At 38.0% G+C, this 20538-nt stretch overlaps 2 protein-coding genes across 4 annotated transcripts in view; both read right to left on the bottom strand.

The window, feature by feature from the left end:
• The window catches only part of LOC139135344 (ubiquitin-like modifier-activating enzyme 1), a 30471-nt gene extending 20820 nt beyond the window's left edge, over nt 1-9651 (bottom strand). Inside the window, exons 1-8 of one of the 3 annotated variants that reach the window (XM_070702689.1) lie at nt 9482-9651; nt 8819-8947; nt 8122-8180; nt 6231-6534; nt 5113-5310; nt 4445-4528; nt 3793-3939; nt 332-478 (exon numbers count right to left, since the gene is read on the bottom strand). In XM_070702689.1, the coding sequence (XP_070558790.1) occupies nt 332-478; nt 3793-3939; nt 4445-4528; nt 5113-5310; nt 6231-6534; nt 8122-8180; nt 8819-8947 (1068 nt within the window). In that variant the 5' untranslated portion in view covers nt 9482-9651. Of the gene's footprint in view, nt 1-331; nt 479-3792; nt 3940-4444; nt 4529-5112; nt 5311-6230; nt 6535-8121; nt 8181-8818; nt 8948-9230; nt 9426-9481 lie in introns of those variants that run through there. The other 2 variants (XM_070702691.1, XM_070702690.1) reach the window with 2 other exon arrangements.
• Nucleotides 9652-17283: 7632 nt separating this feature from the next.
• LOC139134413 (plasma membrane calcium-transporting ATPase 3-like) overlaps nt 17284-20538 on the bottom strand; it is a 139831-nt gene continuing 136576 nt past the window's right edge. The window contains 1 exon segment of the mRNA XM_070701275.1: nt 17284-20420. Within this exon segment, the coding sequence (XP_070557376.1) occupies nt 20253-20420 (168 nt within the window). The 3' untranslated portion in view covers nt 17284-20252.

Raw genomic sequence — 20538 nt, 5'->3', positions numbered from 1 at the left:
CAACAAGTTTTTAATAAACAGACATTTCAGAACAAGTTCTGAATGGTTAATGATTATCACTCGTATTAATCAGTGTGACTCTATGTACAATAATTGAAACAGCAAGCCCCCAACATTAAGTTTGGTTTGTGTGCACATGCTCCATTAGTCCATGGTCCTAAAATGTGTGATTGACCCAGGCTGAGGTTGCTTCTGTAACTTAACATGGCAACATACTGTGGTGTTGTGACAGACAGTATTATATATCAAGCTAGAAGGGTCACAAGATATGGGATACATTTCAAGTAGTTGTAAATCTCCTAGTGACAACCATGATTATTATTTTTTTTACCTTGTTGCCAGGTTTTGGTGGAGAGCCGTTCTTCTTGATGTATTCATGCAGGGCTTGAAATCCAATGTGTAACTGTCCGGGTCTGTCAAACTTGGCGAAGTCCGTGATCAGAAAATCCGGCTCAGCCAACGATGCGCGCAAGGATTTCTATCAAAACAACAATCAGTTTATGCATCAATAATGACCTGTTGTTCAATGATTATATGCTGTGTTCGCGCTGCCCATTCGCCACGTTCGCAAATGCGAATCGAAATCAGTAGTGGCGAAGAAAAATCGATCCTAATTCGCCACTGTGGCGAAAGTGATTTTTGTTGAAAAAATTCCGCAAAATAAACAAAAACGTGGGGTTTTTTAGTCTTTTGTTGATCTGCGCTTCTCTTTCGGCGATTCGCGAAAAAACTATATCTACTTCCGTATTGTTCTCTCCGACGTACGCAATTGCAATCGAGCCAAGTCTCGCGAGAGATTTGACGTCATTTGCATAGCATGCATAGTGTACAGCATGCACATAAACGACTATCGCGAGAGCTGAAAATGCAGGCAGACGCAATCGAGCCCTAGTCATGCTAGTCTCGCGATAAATTTGACGTCATTTTGTCTAGTGTACAGCAAGCAAAGCGAACACTCGCGAGAATTGAAACTTTTGCTTCAGCAGACATACGCATTTTAATCGTGGTCACAACGTTCGGTGTTGAAATTTATGTGCATCGTGGTCTAGACGTTCCGTGTTGCAGATTTTTATCGAGGTCTTATTTTAATGGTGGTCGATTTGCATTGCGGTCCTCATGGTCTCGTATTGATGTTCATTAAAATCGCCATCCCAACGACGCCGCATTCCGTGTTGTTGTCGATTTGCATCGCGGTCTCGACGTTCCGTGTTGTTGTGCATTAGAGAGGTTATAATCTAATTACGTGTACGTCTGAAGGCACACAGTGGCGTACGCGTATCCATGCTCAGTTATGATTTTTTTGGTTGATTTTGCAGTATTTTTTCAGAAACATACGAAATTCGTCTAAGTTTTAAGAAACGATTAATTTCTCTACGCGAGGACTATTCAAGTTCGTTGTATCCTCGCATTAAATTTACCGATTTTCTGTAATACAGTTATTTATGTGGTTTAGGGAAATCTTTGTGACAGCTTCAGGTAAACATAGGGCCAAAGTCCCTGAAGCTACTATAGACATGGATACAAAATTAAGTATTTCCTGACTGTATGAAATTATCTCACTTAGGTCATCCTAGGGACTTGTAAACCAAATATTAAAGCTGTCTGACCAGCGGTTTTGAAAGAACAAGCAACTCAACAGTTGACAGAGCTCTGCTGTGTTATGTAGGGAATAACCTTTTGTGACACATGGATTGTTGAAGAAGGTGGATATCTTTGATTAACATTGTATTAGTGAGTTCTGTTGAATAAGTTGAGACTGTACATACTCAGAAAAAGCACACTGAAGAGACAATTGTTTGAAACTTAAGAAGTTCAAGGTCACCAAAAGCATTATAAGGCATCATGTAACTTTCATTGCACTGTTTACACAGATTGCATAATTGCTATAAATAGCACATGAGGAATCTTACAGCCAAGCTTTACCATAAAAACCCTATCACTTTGACCACTCTTTTAATTGACCACTCTATTTTTGTCCTCAAAAAGTAATTTTATTTTATCCTTACCAAGTCAACCATAAATGGAAATTAGAACTTTCTCTATCTCTATCTCTATTGACTATTTTGAGCAATTTCTTTTAGATAACATACAGGGCACAATAAATGACCGTTCAGAATATGTCAAAGTTGGGATTCAGGAAAGTTGCCTTTATATGTTTTAATCCTCCATGATGGTAAGCATTTCACTATGAACTGTCAAAAAAAGTTGAACTTTCTGATAATTCTACACTAAAATTATTTTGGCTTTGATGATTTCCTAATTAAAATTCAATTATTTAAAATCATATTAATTATTTTTTTCTGGGTGAATTGATAGGGTTTATACAGTACAACAACTACATACAATGTAAGTCAGATTTTGACCAAAAATGACCAAAAAATTCCTTAAAAATACACATTTGCATATTTCATCACAATTTGAACAAATCTAAGTTGAGTTGTCCCTAAGGACCTGTATACCAAATAACAAAGCTGTCTGACCAGCGGTTATGAAGAAGAAGATTTTTTACCAAAAACACCTTTTTTGGGATTACTTTGCCTATTTTCAACAATATCAAAAAATTAAAAAAAATAGTTTCTCAAAATCATATTTTTCAGCTACACAACAAATATCAAATCAGTAAGTACTGCGGTTCTCAAGATATTTGAGTGGACGGACGCCTCACAAACGGACATACATACATACATACATACATACATACATACATACATACAGACTGACGACGGACGCCGGACGAATACCCATCCCAATAGCTTCTATAGACTATAGTCTATAGTAGCTAAAAAGCTCAATTAGACGACAACATTTCATTTATGTCAGGAAATCATAGCACGTACGTCTTGTACAGGTGAACTCTACTGAATTTTCTGATATCAATGATGTCTGCTAATTTACAATGATACTCATACTTGACGAGATTTCCTGTCTAAATTCCCGCAAATCACAAAGAAAATCTAAAAATTACAACACGAAATTAAGACTACGTGTAAAAGTGTCGTTTGATGACGTTCCGAACGTCTGTGCCACATGTACGCGATGTCTTGTATGACGTGACAAAGACACTACGTGTACTGATGGAATGTAATTAGGTGTAACCAAACTTCTATTTTAATCGCAGTCCGAACGTTCAGTGTTGCTGTCATGCCGTTGATTTGCATCGCGGTCCCAACCTTCCGTGTTGCAGTTCATTTTAATCGTGGTCTCAACATTGCGTGTCGACTTGCATCGCGGTCCAGAATCAAGCAATTTCCAGTGTTAAAATGAAGACAATTGGATACAAGGTTGATGTGTTGATAGTTTATTCTTGTGCATGCAACCGACATTGGAGATTTTAGCATTAGGCCTATAGAAAGCTTTGTTTTCGTAAAAATGTGTGGCTAATAAAATTTGTCTGTGGCTAATAAAAATTTGAACTATTCGCCACAGTGGCTAACAGCTTTCCAAACCCAGCGCTAACACAGTATATGTAACTGCAACATGGTCGCTATTTTCTGCTTAAGATAATTCTGATCTCTACTCATCTGCAACTACTGTGTGTTTATAACAGATTCTTGTAAAATAAATGTTTGACATTCAAAAAGTTGATTATCTATAGTTCAAATGTTATGCATGGTGAGCAGCTTTAAAAACACTACATTGTCAAATCTTACTCCCCATTCTACACTGTGACACTGTCATCTGACAGCAAAGGTTTTCTAACCATGGGCAACAATTTTGAGCCACTGAACTTCTTGTACCCTTATCTACTCATAAAATGGTAACAATTTCAAAACAAGAGAAATATCAACTTACAAATGAGATTGTCTGCGGCATCTTGACCTGTGTGACAATTCCACCTCTGACGTAATCAGATAAGTTGCTTGTGTCACCGATGCTGAATGTGTATGGTCCAAGAACTTTGATTTTACGTGGTTCACTTTCATTCAGTTCGGTCATCCCCTGAATATACAAGGCAACACGAATTGTTATGTTCATCATTTGACACTGCCATCACGACAAGAGACTGCATTTCCACTGAATTTCCTCAAAATTCACAATTTACTGTAAATTTGGAGACATAGCAGATCAAGCAATACATGCAGTACACTAATATTGTTAGTGGCATTTAAATTTCTGAGGAACTTGGATCTAAACACTGTTTTGATCAACTGAGTTGTACTTTATTCTAATTTATTGATAAAATCTTCTTGGATGCACACATCTATGGAATTTGATGCTGACAAGTCACTGACAATGGGTTAAATGACTGACAATGCTGTGCAAGTTAACTGTGTTGGTTCAAGTCCAAATAAAACTTGACAAGTTCAGCTATGCTACACAAGAAGTCCACTGACAAACCACCATATACGGAATGTCAGTCAAACACATACAATCAGCAAGTCTTTAGTCTCTTGAGCACAAAAGCAAAGGCCTTCATCTACTGTTGTTTATTACTGTTACTAACCTGAATTTCAGAGAAGGTCACATAGTCACCACTCTCATAACTATGACGAGCTTCATCAAGACATGTCACAACGCCTTCAGCATCCTGTGTGAGACAAGAAAGAATGAAGATGTTTGAAGACTGGATATATAGTCACTAATACAACATTCCACTACACCCATGAAAATATTCTAACTTCTGCTTGATATTCATGGCATGCATTTCATTACATCACTCAGCCCAAATAAAAACAAACAAGATTTTGACATAGTTTTGAAATAAGTGTATTCACCACATGTCCTTAAAAGTTCACTTTTCACAATACAAGATGTTCATTTGTGGCGCACATTGTATTCATAGTTCAATTTTTTGGAATGAACGAAGCTGCCTGCATTTTTACACTTGTCAAGCTAACTTTCCATCAGATGCAAACTGGATCAAATGCTTACGAATACATTCATCAATATCAACACCATTATGTTTGTATTACACATTATAAAAAAAGTGCAAATACTTTTTCCACGAAACTCCTAAAACATACGCTTTTGTAATATCTTCAGAATAGGTACATTATAGAGAAAGTTCATCAAATTGATGCTTACTGAGTACACACAGAAATTGTTGCAACTTTTCACAGAAATTTGAACTATTTCAACTGTGACACACAAATGATGTAGAGAGGCTCATACCTTAGTTACAGAAGCAATCATATTGCTTATGGGCTGTTCTCCAGTTGTGTCAGTCACAACAAACTGCTCTCCAAAATCACAGAATATCTGTCCAAAGAGACCCCTGGTGTCTGCCACTATCAGCTTGATTCCTTTAGAGTGGCAATAATCACCAATCTTCAACTGGGACTCCAAAGAGGAGTTAGTCAACACAACCACCTGTAAGTATAAATGCAGAAACACAACTTTCACACATCAAGATTTATAATTAGGGATAACCCTAATCTCACTGAGTCAGAGGAAATTGCATTGATTTTCAGGGGCTAATATCCTGTGAAATTCAGTAATATCACAGATGCAATAGCTAGCCAACTGAAGTAAATTTGAGCTGGTTCAAATTGCTGAGCTAAGCACTTTATGTTCTTGTATGAGGGACACACTGAGACAATGAAAATGAGATTTGGTTTGCAACGGCTTTTTACTAACTATGCAGGATGGCAGCTTAAAGGCAAGGAAGGAGTTATTATCATAGGAAATACTTCAATTGAAAATCTTAATCCCTAAATGTTGTCATTGATATTTACATTGAACTTGGAATTTCTTCAAGTTTGCATCATTCACGTAACATTGGAAAGTCTGGGGATATTGTACTAGGGACATACTGTGACTTCTGCATGTCACTGATTGGGAGATTGCAGAATGGCAGTACTCATGGATGTGGAATTGATGAGTATCTGGTACAATATATATAACGCTTGGGGTAGAACTGATTACAACATCATAGAATAGGCAGAAAATCTTTCAAATGTTATCTACCATATGTGACCTCACAAGAGAGGGAGATTTTGTGAATGAATATGTTTGTTCGACGAGTAAAATGTTGCTTGCAGACTTTCAAAAGAGCATTTAGAGTGATTCATTTTAGTATTTTGTTGCTTCTGAGGATAACCTTGCAGAAGGTTCATGGCAACTTCAACTGGCATCAGCAGAGTGGTAAGAACAATGGTGACATCAGGATGATTTACAGTTCAGTAAGGAAGGATGATGGGCTGAACCACACCATCTTGATTATCCATGCGTTTACAACTATACCTGAGAGCATGAAAAGTTTTGAAAATGTCAAAGGCACAGCTGCTCACCTGGAATTTACTGATTAACTCTTCTGTGAGAGGTCCAGAATGTGCAGTAACAGGAACATAGGAGTTAAGCTCTGCCAGACGTGCCTCTGTCACCTCGCTGCGATTCTTTCCGATGTCTTCCTTCTGGAGGAAAAACTGGGAAGATAGGTCTGCCAGTGCCACCGTTCCCTCATCGTGAATAGTGACGGATTTCACACCTCCAAGGACCACATTTTTGGCAATTTCAATGCCAAGACCTTTCATTCCAGACACAAGTACATTGGATGCACCCATACGACGCATGGCGTCATGACCAAGGACATACCTAGACCCAGAATAAAGTATCAGTGTTATAATTCAATGTATTGTCTTTGCTCAAACTTTCATATTCATCAAGAGGAGACAATCGCTGGTAACCCTGAACTATTACTTCTGTTTCAACGTGAAAAATTACTCTGCACTTTTTATCATGCATGCCAATTATTATACTCAGGGGCTGTAGATTCTAAAATCAGACACATGCAAATAAAAAAATCCTTCATTCTGGTGCTGATAACCATCCACCTTGCCATATCATTGCTTCCCAAACCTAAATGAAGAGACATGTGGGTCAGTTTCTATGATCCAAAATGCCCTTAGGGCTGTGGATAATTAAACATGCGAACGGTAAATGAAACTAAGAGCTTTGATCATAACCTCCCCTCCAACGAAGTTTGAAAGTGTGAAAATCCAACCAAGCCTCACACTGTATCAGCATACCTACAATCGGTAATTATGTCACTATGAAATCACGTATATGCTACCATATCCCCATACCCCCGCTAAAATCAATTTTTGTTCAGCGCCAACTAGACAATGACGCGACCAACAGAATGAGATGAATTGAAAGAGTGTATCCCAAATGATTGTTATGTTACTAGTATGCTGAACCACATGTATGTCAAAGGAATGTGGGTATATAGTGCCGGTGCTGCACTGGCTTGGTACATGGCCTCTTAACATATTTTGCGATACATAAAAGTGTGGAGCGGGATGTTGTGATATTAAAACATGTAGTGCAATTTTTGTGCAAAATACAGCAAAACCCCCTCCCCCTTAAACACAGAAAAATTGCATTTACCATGCGCATGTTTTAATCATCTACGGCCCCTTAGTCCTCTTGTCTACTTTCACAAGTTTTGGAAGGCTGTGTTCATAGAAGTTGGCAGAAATGAGGGGGAGTCTTTTCGTAGAAATACCCAGGAAGTATTATATCACCAGCAAGATGTATGCTCAAAATTAGGGTTCAACAGTCTATCTGATTTTCTTGCAAATTTTCATACCACTTCACCAGAAATGCCATCTATTATTATTATCATCAATTGTTTAATTATTAAATCAGTAACTGCAGAAATATATACATCTTGTGATGGAAGATTTCACATAATAATAGCGAATACCCATCTCCCACAATTTGCATTTTAGTAATTATATCTCGTGTGATTTGAAAAAAAATGCACCTACGACTTCTGTTCGTGGCAAATTTAAACATAATGACTGGAAATTCCCTACTACTACAAGTGTTTAAATTTCTGATGAATGAATAGTGTTGCTTGCAGATACAAAGTTGTCATATCGGACACTTCTGCTTGAAATGCACACAGTTCATCAGCATTGCATAGTGGCTGTTGCTGCAGCTTGTAGTCTGAACTGTTAATATCTTTTAGTACTCATAGTAACACTAGCAGTTGCAAACGAAGACGTGTTTTTGTCATTCTTGCATGTGTAATTTCCAGACATGCAATCTAGAAATGTGGATAAACAATGTAACAAAAATAATGTAATTTACACACAGCCCTAATAAAATGTGCACCTCACTTTAAACAGTATAGTATACATAAAGAGCACAGTGAATAATATTCCATGTACTTACAGCTGCCTGGAATATAGGCCCTCATCGATCTCATCTGTTCCGTTGGCCGACATATTCACCTACAGGAGTGCATGGAGGTATAAAAAGAGACCATGAGTCAGTGTCTGTTTTTGGGGATGACTGGCATGGCTTTGTAAAGGCTATCCACCAGCATCTTGTACCGGTCTTTGTTTTCCTTTGTTACAAAGTGAGACCCTACAGAGTGCAAACAATGGCCATTGGCATGTAACGGACTTTGTGTGAACTGTCCTAATTACAACAAACATTGTCAGTCTTACGTGTTAATTAATGTTGAGGTCTAAACGTTTGAAACCGTGCAGTGTAGGTTCGTGCTACTCATGCCTATTTTCGGCGTTCGACACAACTGCAGTCGACACACGACTGCAAACAAAGAAATCTGTCCTTTGATCACAGCCACAGCAGCATATTACAAAGAAGGATGAAAACATGGTAAAGTTGACTACTTTCGCTCGGTTTACATTAGAAAAGCACCGTTAAAAAAGAAAATGTCTCTCGGCCGCAAAAGGCCAATGGAGTAAACCAGCAGACCAATACTGTTTTTGGACACGAACAATTAGCTGTTGCGCAAAAGTTCTCGTTTTGTGTGGCACGCATGTACCTTGTATAAACTTCGGCCTTCTTGCTCATAAACATTGAAAATAAAAAAGAACGCGTTAGAAACTACACATTTACTCACGTTCGGGGAAGGTGTGACAGAATTCTGCGATGTACACTTAGCACCCGTATTGCCGTTTTCTTGAGTTTTCAATTTCTTCTTCGGAGGGGATGAACACTGGTCACTTTGATCTTCGGGAACACTTGACATCTAAAAAGTTTGACCACGAAAACGGTGACAACTGTTATTTTAACGGAATTGTTTTCACACTACACCCTACTTCTAAATTCCCTTATATCCGAAAGAACCGTCCCGGTTCTCATCTACAGAAAATTAACGCGAAATGGCGAGAAAATTGCGAGACAAGTATTTATCCACCAGTAATTCATTCGCGAGCAAGATGGCGGCTCTGAGCTCTGTACAATGACGACACGTGGGAAGATGGCTAAGGAGAATTCACAGCACGAATCCCTCCATTTGCTTCCCACATTACCTAGAATGTTAGTAGGCTTCGAAACTGTTCGAAATAGTTTACGTCTTCGACGAGTAAGAGGTGAAATTAATGGAAAATTTACATCTGTTTTGACCCAGTGATGCGGTGCGCCGTGTCTGCCGACTGTACTCAAATTACTTTCTCCCACGTGACCAAACTCCCCTGAACCGGCACTGTGTGTGTTACACTATGCGCGTTGCATTACTATACCATGAGCATATGCGCTGACATAAAAAACTCTCAACACTCACCTAAATGTTTAAAAACACCCGTGCTGTCTTCTATCCCTCGACTTTTATAATATAATCATCTACCAGCCGTTTTCTTGGAGGTGAAATGAGAAATTATGATAAAATCTTCCAGGCGTCCTAGTGTTTTATTCCCAACAAACCCGGAAGTATATTTAAAAACCCTTTATCCTAAGGTAAAAATGTAAACAGGCCGACTGACGAGGCTGCAATCGGTGGCGGACACTGCAGGAATTTCAAGAATACATTCGATTGCGGTTTGCTTCACGCTCCAGATACATAGGCTACTATTGAAAATTTTAAAAACGTGTCCGTCAAAGTCATAAAATGCCGATAATTTTTACCAGTACGTCATTTAAATATATAGCACATTTTCTTTCGTTATCCTAGAGAGTCTATTAGATCATATCCGAAACGAGAACTAGCTGACTCATGAAGATCTCCGTGACTGTCACGGCACACACCTGTTCAGTGGCCGCCGGCGTAGCACATCGGACAATTGTTAATGAAACAATCGAAAAAAAAGGACGGTTATCACAAAAATATCAATATTAAAGTCAAATTAACGTGACAAGTTCGTGATAATAGTAAATTATATCTAAAATATAATATTAATCGATATCACGATCCCGGGATCGATCGCGGTGTGTAGAAATAGAAAATATGTTTTATTTGGATAAGGTGTGAAAAGAGCGAAACCGTATGTCCACTGTGTCTTGTTGGCATGATAATCCTACAGCTCACACTGGCAGCCTCACTTCCACTTTCGCTTTCTATTCTCTGCGCCTATTAGTATTATTCCGATAAGCTACACCCTTAACGTTTGACCACAGACAGTGTCATTTTCTTTGGATTGAGGACTCACACTTTGTTTTGTGTTGCCAATTTACCGCTTGGCGCACCCTGGGTTAGGTTCACGGAGAACAGCCCTTTTGTCTACAAGCACGTCCGAGTGTGGGTATTCCTATCCCTGTGCTGGGCAAAGTTACTGTTAGGAAGCCAATATTATTTACCGGAGGGGGAGGGGGCACTCAACAGACTGAAAGCTGAGGCCTGAGGGGGTTGCTCAAAATGTGAAGAGGAAGAAGGAGGGTTAGGCCTACTCATTTTTTTTGGAAATGTACTGAAGCATTTATTGCAGTTATAAAACGATACAAATATAATGGAAAAGAATGAAACACTTAGATTAAAAATGGTACAATTTATAAAACCTGGTTCAGTTGATATATATGTATACCACATACATTGACTTTTATTACTAAGTGAATATTTTTATTTTTTAGTATTTCCTGATAAAAATAGTATACGTGCCTGATCGAGCATGAGAAACATCTAGTCTCTATTTTGTAGGGTACTGACTGTTGGGGAGAATGTCTAAAGAAAGTTAATTCTACGAAGTATATAAAGCGGTAGACTGCCTCGATAACAAACCCATCTATTATTGCATAAATAAGTTGTCATACTATAGGCCAAAATACCTGAGCGATAGAGATTCCTTGTATCTTTGAACAAAATGTAGATTTAATCTCTACATTAATTTTTTTGTTTTCTTTGTCCTGTTTATTTTCTCTGGCCTCGTTAACTCAGCTGTCTACGACCAAAACAGCTAGATTTGCCCCACACCTGTGAGTTCTTGTCCTATGAACTTGAAGCAATCAAGTTCAGCAAAATATGTTCCGGAACGACAGTTTAACTCGTACCTTTTCCAACTTGCCCGATTCCTACTCGCCTGTTGTTTGAGTTGTGCTTGTCGTAACAACGTGTCTGCTGTTATAAATTCCACGTATCTTGTGTTGTTAAGTTTTTTACGCCAGTCAAAATTGGCTATTGACACGCGGGAAGATTTTCGCCAAAATTCACCACGTTCTAGCGAAAAAACTGTCCTCCATCCACCTAAAGAAAGAACACATTGTTCTGCCATGTAAAAATGACAAATTAAGTTCCAATACGTCACAAATTCAACATGCAATAGCATTGCATTAGGCACGATACTGTGCATGTTCTGCACGTGTATTTTTTAGAAGTTATGAATACGATCGCTAAATGTCGTATATTAAACTTTTTTCATTATACAAGCCTTACCTGTGTCGGATGTCACCTATTACTTTACCCTCGCTATTTCTGTATAATATCCGAAGAAAACAGCCCATATCTTTTAGTTATTTCTTTCGCTGATGCCATTTATTAATTTGTTCTACCGATCACCAATGGAGGTGGGGGTTGAGGTGCCTTATCTCCCCGACCAAATAACTTGTTAGCAGCTCATAAGTAAAATGCAGAGCTGTTAACGAGTTATTTGGTAAGGGAGATAAGCCCCCTCGTTGGGAGGGTAATTAAGAGATATAAACTGTTTTCTTTGAAATGCTATACTGAGATAGCAAGGATAAATCAATCAATCAATCAATCTTTTATTACTCAACACACACTGACAGAGAGTGTGGTATGTGTGGTAGTGTGGTATGGCGTGGTAGTGTGGTATGGTGTAGTGTGGTATGGTAATAGGTACTCACTCAACACAGGTAAGACTTGTAAATTGAAAATAGTTTAATACATGATATTTATTGATCATTATTGATCATATTCATAAATTCTAGATAAACAATGCCTGCAAGACCCCGTGGTCTGACAGACCACATGGAGACTGTGGTCGGACGTTATTTGGAGTCGATGATTTGTCAGGACGAGGTACTCATAAATATTACGAATTGGTATCAGGCGTGTTGGTATCGGGCGAGTTGGTTTCAGGCGAGTTGGTATTGGTCAAGTTGGTTATGGGCGGATTGGAAAAGGTGCGAGTTAACTGGTACCCTCCGCCTTGCTTTTATTACGTTTAAAGTGAACGCGTTGTGTTAGTGTGAGCCCCAAATCCATTAGAGGCTAAGGGAGCCGTCATTATTTACGACATGGGGGTCGGAGGAATAACATTAGGATTTCCAAAATTTCGAGCCAACAATTATGAATATGAGTAACTCCCCCCCTTCTGTGACAGACATTTTTCCACTAGGAAAAGTTAAATATCAATACAGGTATTTGTATGATTTACGGATACCCCAACTTGGAAAAGTTAAATATCAATACAGGTATTTGTATGATTTACGGATACCCCAACTTGGAAAAGTTAATCGATATAGGTATCCGTATGATTTATGGATACAGCAAAGGTAAAGACCTTTCTTGTCCTTGTTTACCTCTTGTCCTTGTTTACCCTGCTAGATTATCAGCAGTTGCCTCATAAAGTTCAAAAAAGGTGAAATCACCAACATGAAATTCAAAGTCACAGCAAAGACAGATATAAAAGCTCACCCAATAACCAGTATCCAACCATATAGTATTGTTTAATTTAGATGGGTATGGTTCAATGTCAAAACGGTTATTAACGTTCTGTGATAATATTAAATGTGTAAAATGGTGAATCCACAACAATTCAGTTATGTCCTAGATCCTGTACACTATTAATGGTATCTGCTGAGAGCATTACTCCATGACCCAGCTCTCCTTCCACCTCTTGTCACAACTGATGGATACAATTGTATGACATCATCATCACCACTGCGTGTCCTCATCTTCACTGTCACAGTGTCATTGATGACATGAACAACATGCTCATCATCACTATCTTATGTTTCATAATCAGTCAATCTGGAAGCGGCTCCTACTTGCACTTTTTTGCCTGGTTATATTAGAATTTGTTTCAATTACTCATGGGAAAAAAGAGCTGACATATAATTTACATTTATCCACCATTTTCGTCAAATATAAAGACTTGCAAGATTAAAGTGAGGAAAAAGTTCATCCGATTCGGTTTGAAGCTTTACAAGTCAAAATAGCAAAACTTTAACGAGAATATAAATGCATTACAGGTACCTGCTAACCTGTTGATCATTATCACATCTGGTCTTTCATGAAGTCACGCTTGCTTTTATTATAAACTTACCTGGACACGCCCTATAATGCTTTGTCAAATATAATTCATACACGTTCGGTGATTTTTTTCAAGTATTATCGCTGAGCAGAAAGAAAGCTCAATCTTGATGACATGCTAAGAATTGTTTTAATAATAATATTCATATTTATGGAAGACCGGTCACGACATGCGACATGCGAGTTTTTTTTGAACTGCGACCTGGGAGTTCTTAAACTGCGACATGCGAGTTCTTAAACTGCAACATGCGAGTTGCAACACTAATATGGCGTTTGCATACATGTCATTTCGTTCTCCTCCTAACGATGGATTACAGAGGTAGAGACGAGCTTATTTCTGCATACTTCTACAATGAATACACCGTGGGAGAAATAGCGGCCACGTTAGGACTCAGACATGTATGGAAGACCGGTCACGACCTGCGACATACGACCTGCGTCTTTAAACTGTGATCTACGACCTAACCCTAACCCTAACCCTAACCCCTAACGCTAACTAACCCTAAGTTATGCCGTTCCAATTTTTCCCTCCTTTGACCTAACCTCCAGGTTGAAAGCGAAGTAAGGCTTTTTACGAGAGAAAACCTTAAACCTAAACCTACCCTAACCCCTACCCTAACCCCTAACCCTCACCCTAGCCGCAGATCGCAGTTTTAAAGACTCGCATGTCGCATGTCGTGACCGGTCTTCCATACATATTTGATATGATAATAATGATACTATTTACGCGTAGTGGACCTTAGCATATGCCTACACAGATATGGCGCGCGTCAGACGCCCGAGGGCGCTGTCAAGTCGATCTTATTTTCAGTAGTCCAGCTATATGTGCCAAACAGGCGTTTGTGGACCGGTAGGTTGTAAAAGTGTAAGTTTATGCTGTGAGTTTATGCTAGGTTCCGACGTACTGATACGTACCCTTCCCACTGAACGTCGGATCGTAGCATAAACTCATAGCATAAACTACAATTTTACAAACTACCCGGTCCACATAACGTCTATGACATGCCAGACCTTGGTGGTCTCTCCATGGTTAAATGAGCCTTATATAAACTGCAAACTTTCAAGCCTTATTCTAATGGATTAGATTTTGATGTTCACAGAAGGGTGATAGAGTACGCCGCAGGTTGCATGATCAATAATTACCAAGCTGCTACGTTTATTCAGACTATGTGACTGTGATTCAAACACCAAAATCAAACACAAGTGATGTTGCTTTCAATAGTTCAAGATGCAGTAAAAGCAATTATGTTTCCAATAATGTTTGGACCATGTAGTTAAACAAGAACATTATAACTGACCAAGAGGTTATAACGATTGTAAGATGGGACTATTTGCAGCAGTTCGACCATTTGGAGAAATAAAAAAGTGAAGTCCACAAAGGTGGAAGGACAGGCCACTCTTGGAGTATCCATGAAGAAAGCCTGACCATTTTACATGTGTCTGTTGAGTTGTATGTTAAAACAAATGACAGATGGATGGCCCACTGCAAGTGGAAAAGTAGAAAGTTTTACTGTTCAATGTTGAGAGTGTGAACTTATACCAGGAAATGGGGCTGTTGCACAGATAATTCTTGCGAGCTTATGCTGCTGTGTTGAAGTGACACCAAACTGGGAAAACTGCAATATACAATGATGACCTATGGTAAGCATACTGCATGTAATGGCTGGCCACACTTCGGGTCTCTCCTTGTAATTTTTTACTGTATCATGAAAACAGAAACTGCATTCATGCGAATCAGTGTGCATTGGTACCGGGGTTATTTCAATGAGCCGTGCAAACAGAGTTCCTGAGAATCTTTCAGTACATACCTAAAGCTTTGTGTACTGGACATACTCACTATATCAATTGCATAGAGCAATCTTCTCAACATCTTGCATTAACAGATGACTAACACACTCATTACCACTTTTAAACTAGTCTTTTGATTTCTAAAAAGACTTAAAAATCTAGGAAGTAGATTTCCTGTACAATGATATCTGATAATTAAACATGGGCCATTACTGGGACAAATTTTTCGGAGTCGATCACTTAATGGATTAAATTCCTATCAAGCTCACCCTGCAATTTTTAAACCGTTTCAGCACCTTGTTGGTGTTCATCAGGTATATGCCTATTTGATGCAGCAATTGCTTTAGTTTGATTGTTAAAAGGCAAAAAAGGTCAGATAAAGTATTTTTAAGCATTCTCAGGGGTGGTAACTGAGATTTTGATTTCTAATGGGTGGCACAGGGGCATCATTTCTGGCTACCTCCTACCACCTCAACATTCCGTTAAGTTGGTCGTTGACAATTTTTGGTGTACAGCTCAAACATGTTGGTTAAAACGATAAGCAGGTTGCCTGTTTTTATTTAAAAAGAAGGAAGACATAATCTCCTATCATGAGAATCACAATCACTGGATACTTTCTGTTTTGATGTTGAAATCAGCCACTATTGATTGAGTGTTAAAATTCAGTTTAATTCATAAAACCATGGAAAGCTTCTTACAGACCACTTTTTGTATCTTGGCATCACAAAATCAAAACTCATGTTGGAATGAAAACAAAAAAAACCTGCCTAAAATACAGTAAAAAAAGTGAATTATTTTCCAGACAGGGGGTGACACTCCTGGCTCCTTGATGCAACTTGAGAGTTGTTGCTTTGAATTGGGAATTGCATCCCTAGTTTTGTGACCTCACCACATGTAAATGGGAGGTGGTCATATAACTTTGCTTTACTTTTGCTTTGAACTGTATTGCCACAGGGACCTGGAAGTGTGACCCCCTAACTTGATGTATTAATTTATATTATGCCAGTATGGCTTATAATAATCACTTGGAAAGGTATGACTTGTTCAACTCTAAGAAAAAAAGTCTACATAATAAATTTAAACAGACTATATTTCATGAGAATGAACTGAAGGGAAAAAACAAAATCCTATCCCTTGTGGTGACTCGTGTGCTATATTACAAGCAAATGTTTCATTTATTTTCCAAGAATTCTTAACTTAATCAAAAAAAAAAAAGAGGGAAAAAATTCACACTCTCAGTGTTTGAATTATTCACAACTTGATTAAAAAGATCAAAAAGGGAGAGAGAAAACAGTGGTGGAAGGAGTCAGGTCTCTTCAGTGAGGATCAAGGAGAACACACGGTGCTAGTGAAAACAGAAGGGTTGTAAAAACTAATACCTAAAGGTGTTTTGACATACTCTCAGGGTCAATGTTTTCCATCTTACACTTGATTGAAAGCACACATATGAAAAAATTGTAGAAGTGAGATCTAGACTACGGATTGGAGATACACTGAAAATTTTACAAGAAGTATATACATGTTAGTCTTTGTGACTGGCGGGAGACATGAAGCCTCAAAACAGCAGCTAACTGCGCTGCCTTTGCTCTTCAGTTAGAATCAACTTTTTTCTTCTTCTGTTTGTATTTTTCCAAGCGGGAGGAGGAATGCTACGATTTTTTAACCAAACTTTCAACAGACCGAAAAGCTAACTCATTTACGTAAGTAACCTAAAAATCGAATTGAGAAATTGAGATATCATGTGTACCCTTAAAAATAAAAAAGTTGGCAAAAAGAAAATTGTTTGCGACCAATTCAATTTCAAAAGACAAACTGGAGCAAAGAGGTACAGTTCTTTAGATGAGCCTGGTGTCTTTACAGTTAATACTTTTGAAAAACTGAACAAGTAAAAGGTATTGCTCATTGTACAAAAAAAAATTATGATGCAAAATATCATGAACTATTTGAGAACTACTCTACTGACGGCCAGGTGCTCTTAATATTGTTTGAAAACACAATTATCATCTAGATTACCACAAGACATAAAATACAAGTTACATCTCACTTCAATTATTAGTAAAAGGCTTGTGGAAAAATCATCTACTCAAATCAACTCGTCATCAAAACTCCAGACATTTTATTTAGTTAGTTAATTTTTTTTTGTGACAATGATGTTTAACACACCTAGAGAATCAGATTTCCAAGAATCATTTAAATTGTCCAACAACAAGTAAATTTCTACGACCACACACACTCCCTAGCCACAAAGGCCAGCAAAGTTCAAAGGGTCAGTGACATTCTATCCTTCAAGCAGTGACTCATAACAACCGGCTATGCTTCAAAAAATAAAATACACTACTGAAATACGAAAAATTTACAAAGGTATGCTAGACACATAACTTGGAAAAAAGAGCGTATTTTCAAAGCTAACGAAGTTGTGATCACAAAAGGATCACAAAAGATGATACTTTGAACAATATCAGACTGTTGAAAAAACAGCAATTACAATTTATCAAATCAACAATGTATATGAAAGACTTCCAGCATATCTTTACCCAAATAACTGGCTTGTTCATGCTGATGGCCACATACTGGGAGTGTACACTGACAAACCAAAGTTACAAGAAAAAACCCCAGTTGAGGTTTCATTTAGTTTGTAATGGACGCATCCAGAATGCAGCAATCAGTACGAACAGAAATAAAAGTTTTGAAAGACATTTCAATGAAAGAAACAATTACCAAGTGAAATTAACATCATTGTGATATGTAAAAAAAGAAAAGCAAAAATGAAAATAACCATTTTATGCACTCCTGAGAAACATAGCCAATATAAATAACAAATAAGTTTCTTTTGTGCAATTAAGTTGAAGGTGTCTGTAGATTGCTACTTATACTGACAGTACACTGGCAAATTAGCAACTTTCACTGCGTAATATTTTGGCCACCCTTGCAAGTATGATATGATTTCGGAGAAACCCTGTTTGTATCTTGTTGAACTTTAGCTATAGCGAAAGTATTCTCCGAAATTCTTACAGTACTTGTAGTACTGCTGTTAAATTTGACACAAGGACAGTGTGGTTTGAAGTTTCATCCGCACTGCCTAGTATATAGTTTTGCAATGTTGCTAAGATCACTTGGTTTGCTCTGTTATTGATATGCTTCCACTGTACTGGATCATTTGGCAAAACCAACTGAGAATCAGAGTACCTTTAAGAAATGACCAGTACATTCTTCAATTCTTTGTTAAGTTGTCCACATAATCTGCATTTACGACATACTGACAGTATATTTAGCAAATTTGACACAGCAGTGAGCATAACTCTCCTGCAATGTACCTAAACTGACAGTATATACATTGTCAAGTAAGAACATTCTGTGCACTGACGATTATACAAAGCAGCAAATACAAAAGAATTGCACATCGTGTAGGAACAAACAGGATTCAGAAAAAAAGTGGAGACTGTAAAAATTCTATTTACTTCAAAAACATAAAGTTCACAACTTATTGCTGTGTGATCTTCTGAGAATGAGAGCCAAATGTATGGTTAAGTTCTGGAGTACATTTACAAAGATTCAGTCAGAATGGAAGTTTACGGGGAGGAAAATGTCACTTTTCAAGGAACAACGTCATCTCGAGGGTAAAGTTGGCATACATTTTCTTTCATAAGGCTACACAATGACAAAATTACACAGATAGTCTTAATCAGATGTAAATTAGATGCAAATCATTTGCATATATTTGTGTCCAGATAGCAAGTTCACGAGACTGATTTCACACATACAGGATGTGCCCAGTATGTGTGTGCGTACATGTGTGTGTATGTATGTGTGTGTGCCCACATGTCAGGGTTTTTTTTCCATTCTGACTGTTGGAGGAAACTCAACCATCGAAAAACACAGTCATAGGCTTATTTTAATAATCAACTAGGGTAGCCATCTATTCTGAATGCCTGTGTATGTGAACCCAATAAAAATGTATTCTTACAAGTTGCATATCTCAAGTGAGGATATGAAAAACTTCTCATGTTGCATCTGTAAATGATGGGACAGTGGCTATAGAGATATACACACACACACACACACACACACGCATACGCACATACATACACACACACATACAAAGTATTTGCTCCCACTGGGCTACCCTGCTACAAAAGACTCTACGTGTCCACCTACTAGCAATCTACAGCTTTTACTACTTTGAACATCATTAACATGGACGAAAGTCACAGGCAGAAATGTTTCTTTCTAAAAATATCTGAAACGACTGAACTGACATATATATATTGACAGTAATGCACACACTCACAGACACACACACCCTGTCAAACGTACACACACACACACTCTCGCACATACTATTCTAACTCTGCCTGAGTGGTATTTTTTTCAATATCTGTTTAGTTCTTAGCATGATCAGAAGTTGAAAACTATTTACAAAAAGAGAGAAGTCTGGGTTCCACATCAATTTTTTTTTAAACTTTTTTTTTGTACACACACAAAAGGCGGCTCAGATCAGACAGAAAGGTTTTTTCACAAAAGACATGCTGAGGAGGCTGACAATACATGCCTTCATCTATTAAAACAACAGTCCAATATAGATGCTGAATACTAACGGAAGCTGATGAGGTCCATTTCAGGGAGAAGCAGAAAGAAACTTGAATGAAAATTCACGGTTTGGAACTACCCCAAGCGTGCCCCTAGGTCAGAAACCATGACATTATTTGTCCATTCCATACTACACATGTATAAAAAAAAAACATGCAAGAAAAAAAAATAAAGTCGATCAAGTATACAACTATTCCATAACAGGGAAAAAAGACTTACTGAAAATGAACATTATGCTCTGATAGAAAAAATATTACAAACACTTTTATACAAAGAAAAAAAAAATGGAAAAAGCAATGATTACAGACCGAAGGAAAAAAGATAACATGTTTCATAGGGGAAAGACAAATAAAAGCAAGGTTGAGAGACTGAAGCTCCATTTGGGGCGATCCCAAACTGGTTGGCAACATTGGCATACCACAGAGGCAAATCCTCCAAAATGGATTGCATCAGAAGGCCCGTCAAGGAAGCACCCATACTAAACGGTTGTTTCAATACTATGAAGGTTGGCGTCAACCTCGTCTTGGTTGTTGGATAGCCGATACGAGTCACTCGTGATATGGGACATGAATTCGTGCACAGAGTTGACGCTCTTCTTGTCGGACATTCTCTCGAGTCCCGACTGAAACGCGTTCACAACACGGATCTGTAAATGTTGATGAACAGAGAAAAGAGAATTATTTTTCATTTTCGGGGCACAAGGTTGAAATCTTTTCAAATTATTTTTGTTCTTTTTGCTTCATATGAGAAGTTTGTTTATGTTG

The sequence above is a fragment of the Ptychodera flava genome, chromosome 6, assembly GCF_041260155.1.
Source record: "Ptychodera flava strain L36383 chromosome 6, AS_Pfla_20210202, whole genome shotgun sequence".
In the NCBI taxonomy this organism is placed as follows: domain Eukaryota; kingdom Metazoa; phylum Hemichordata; class Enteropneusta; family Ptychoderidae; genus Ptychodera; species Ptychodera flava.
This window is presented reverse-complemented; position numbering and strand designations above follow the sequence as displayed.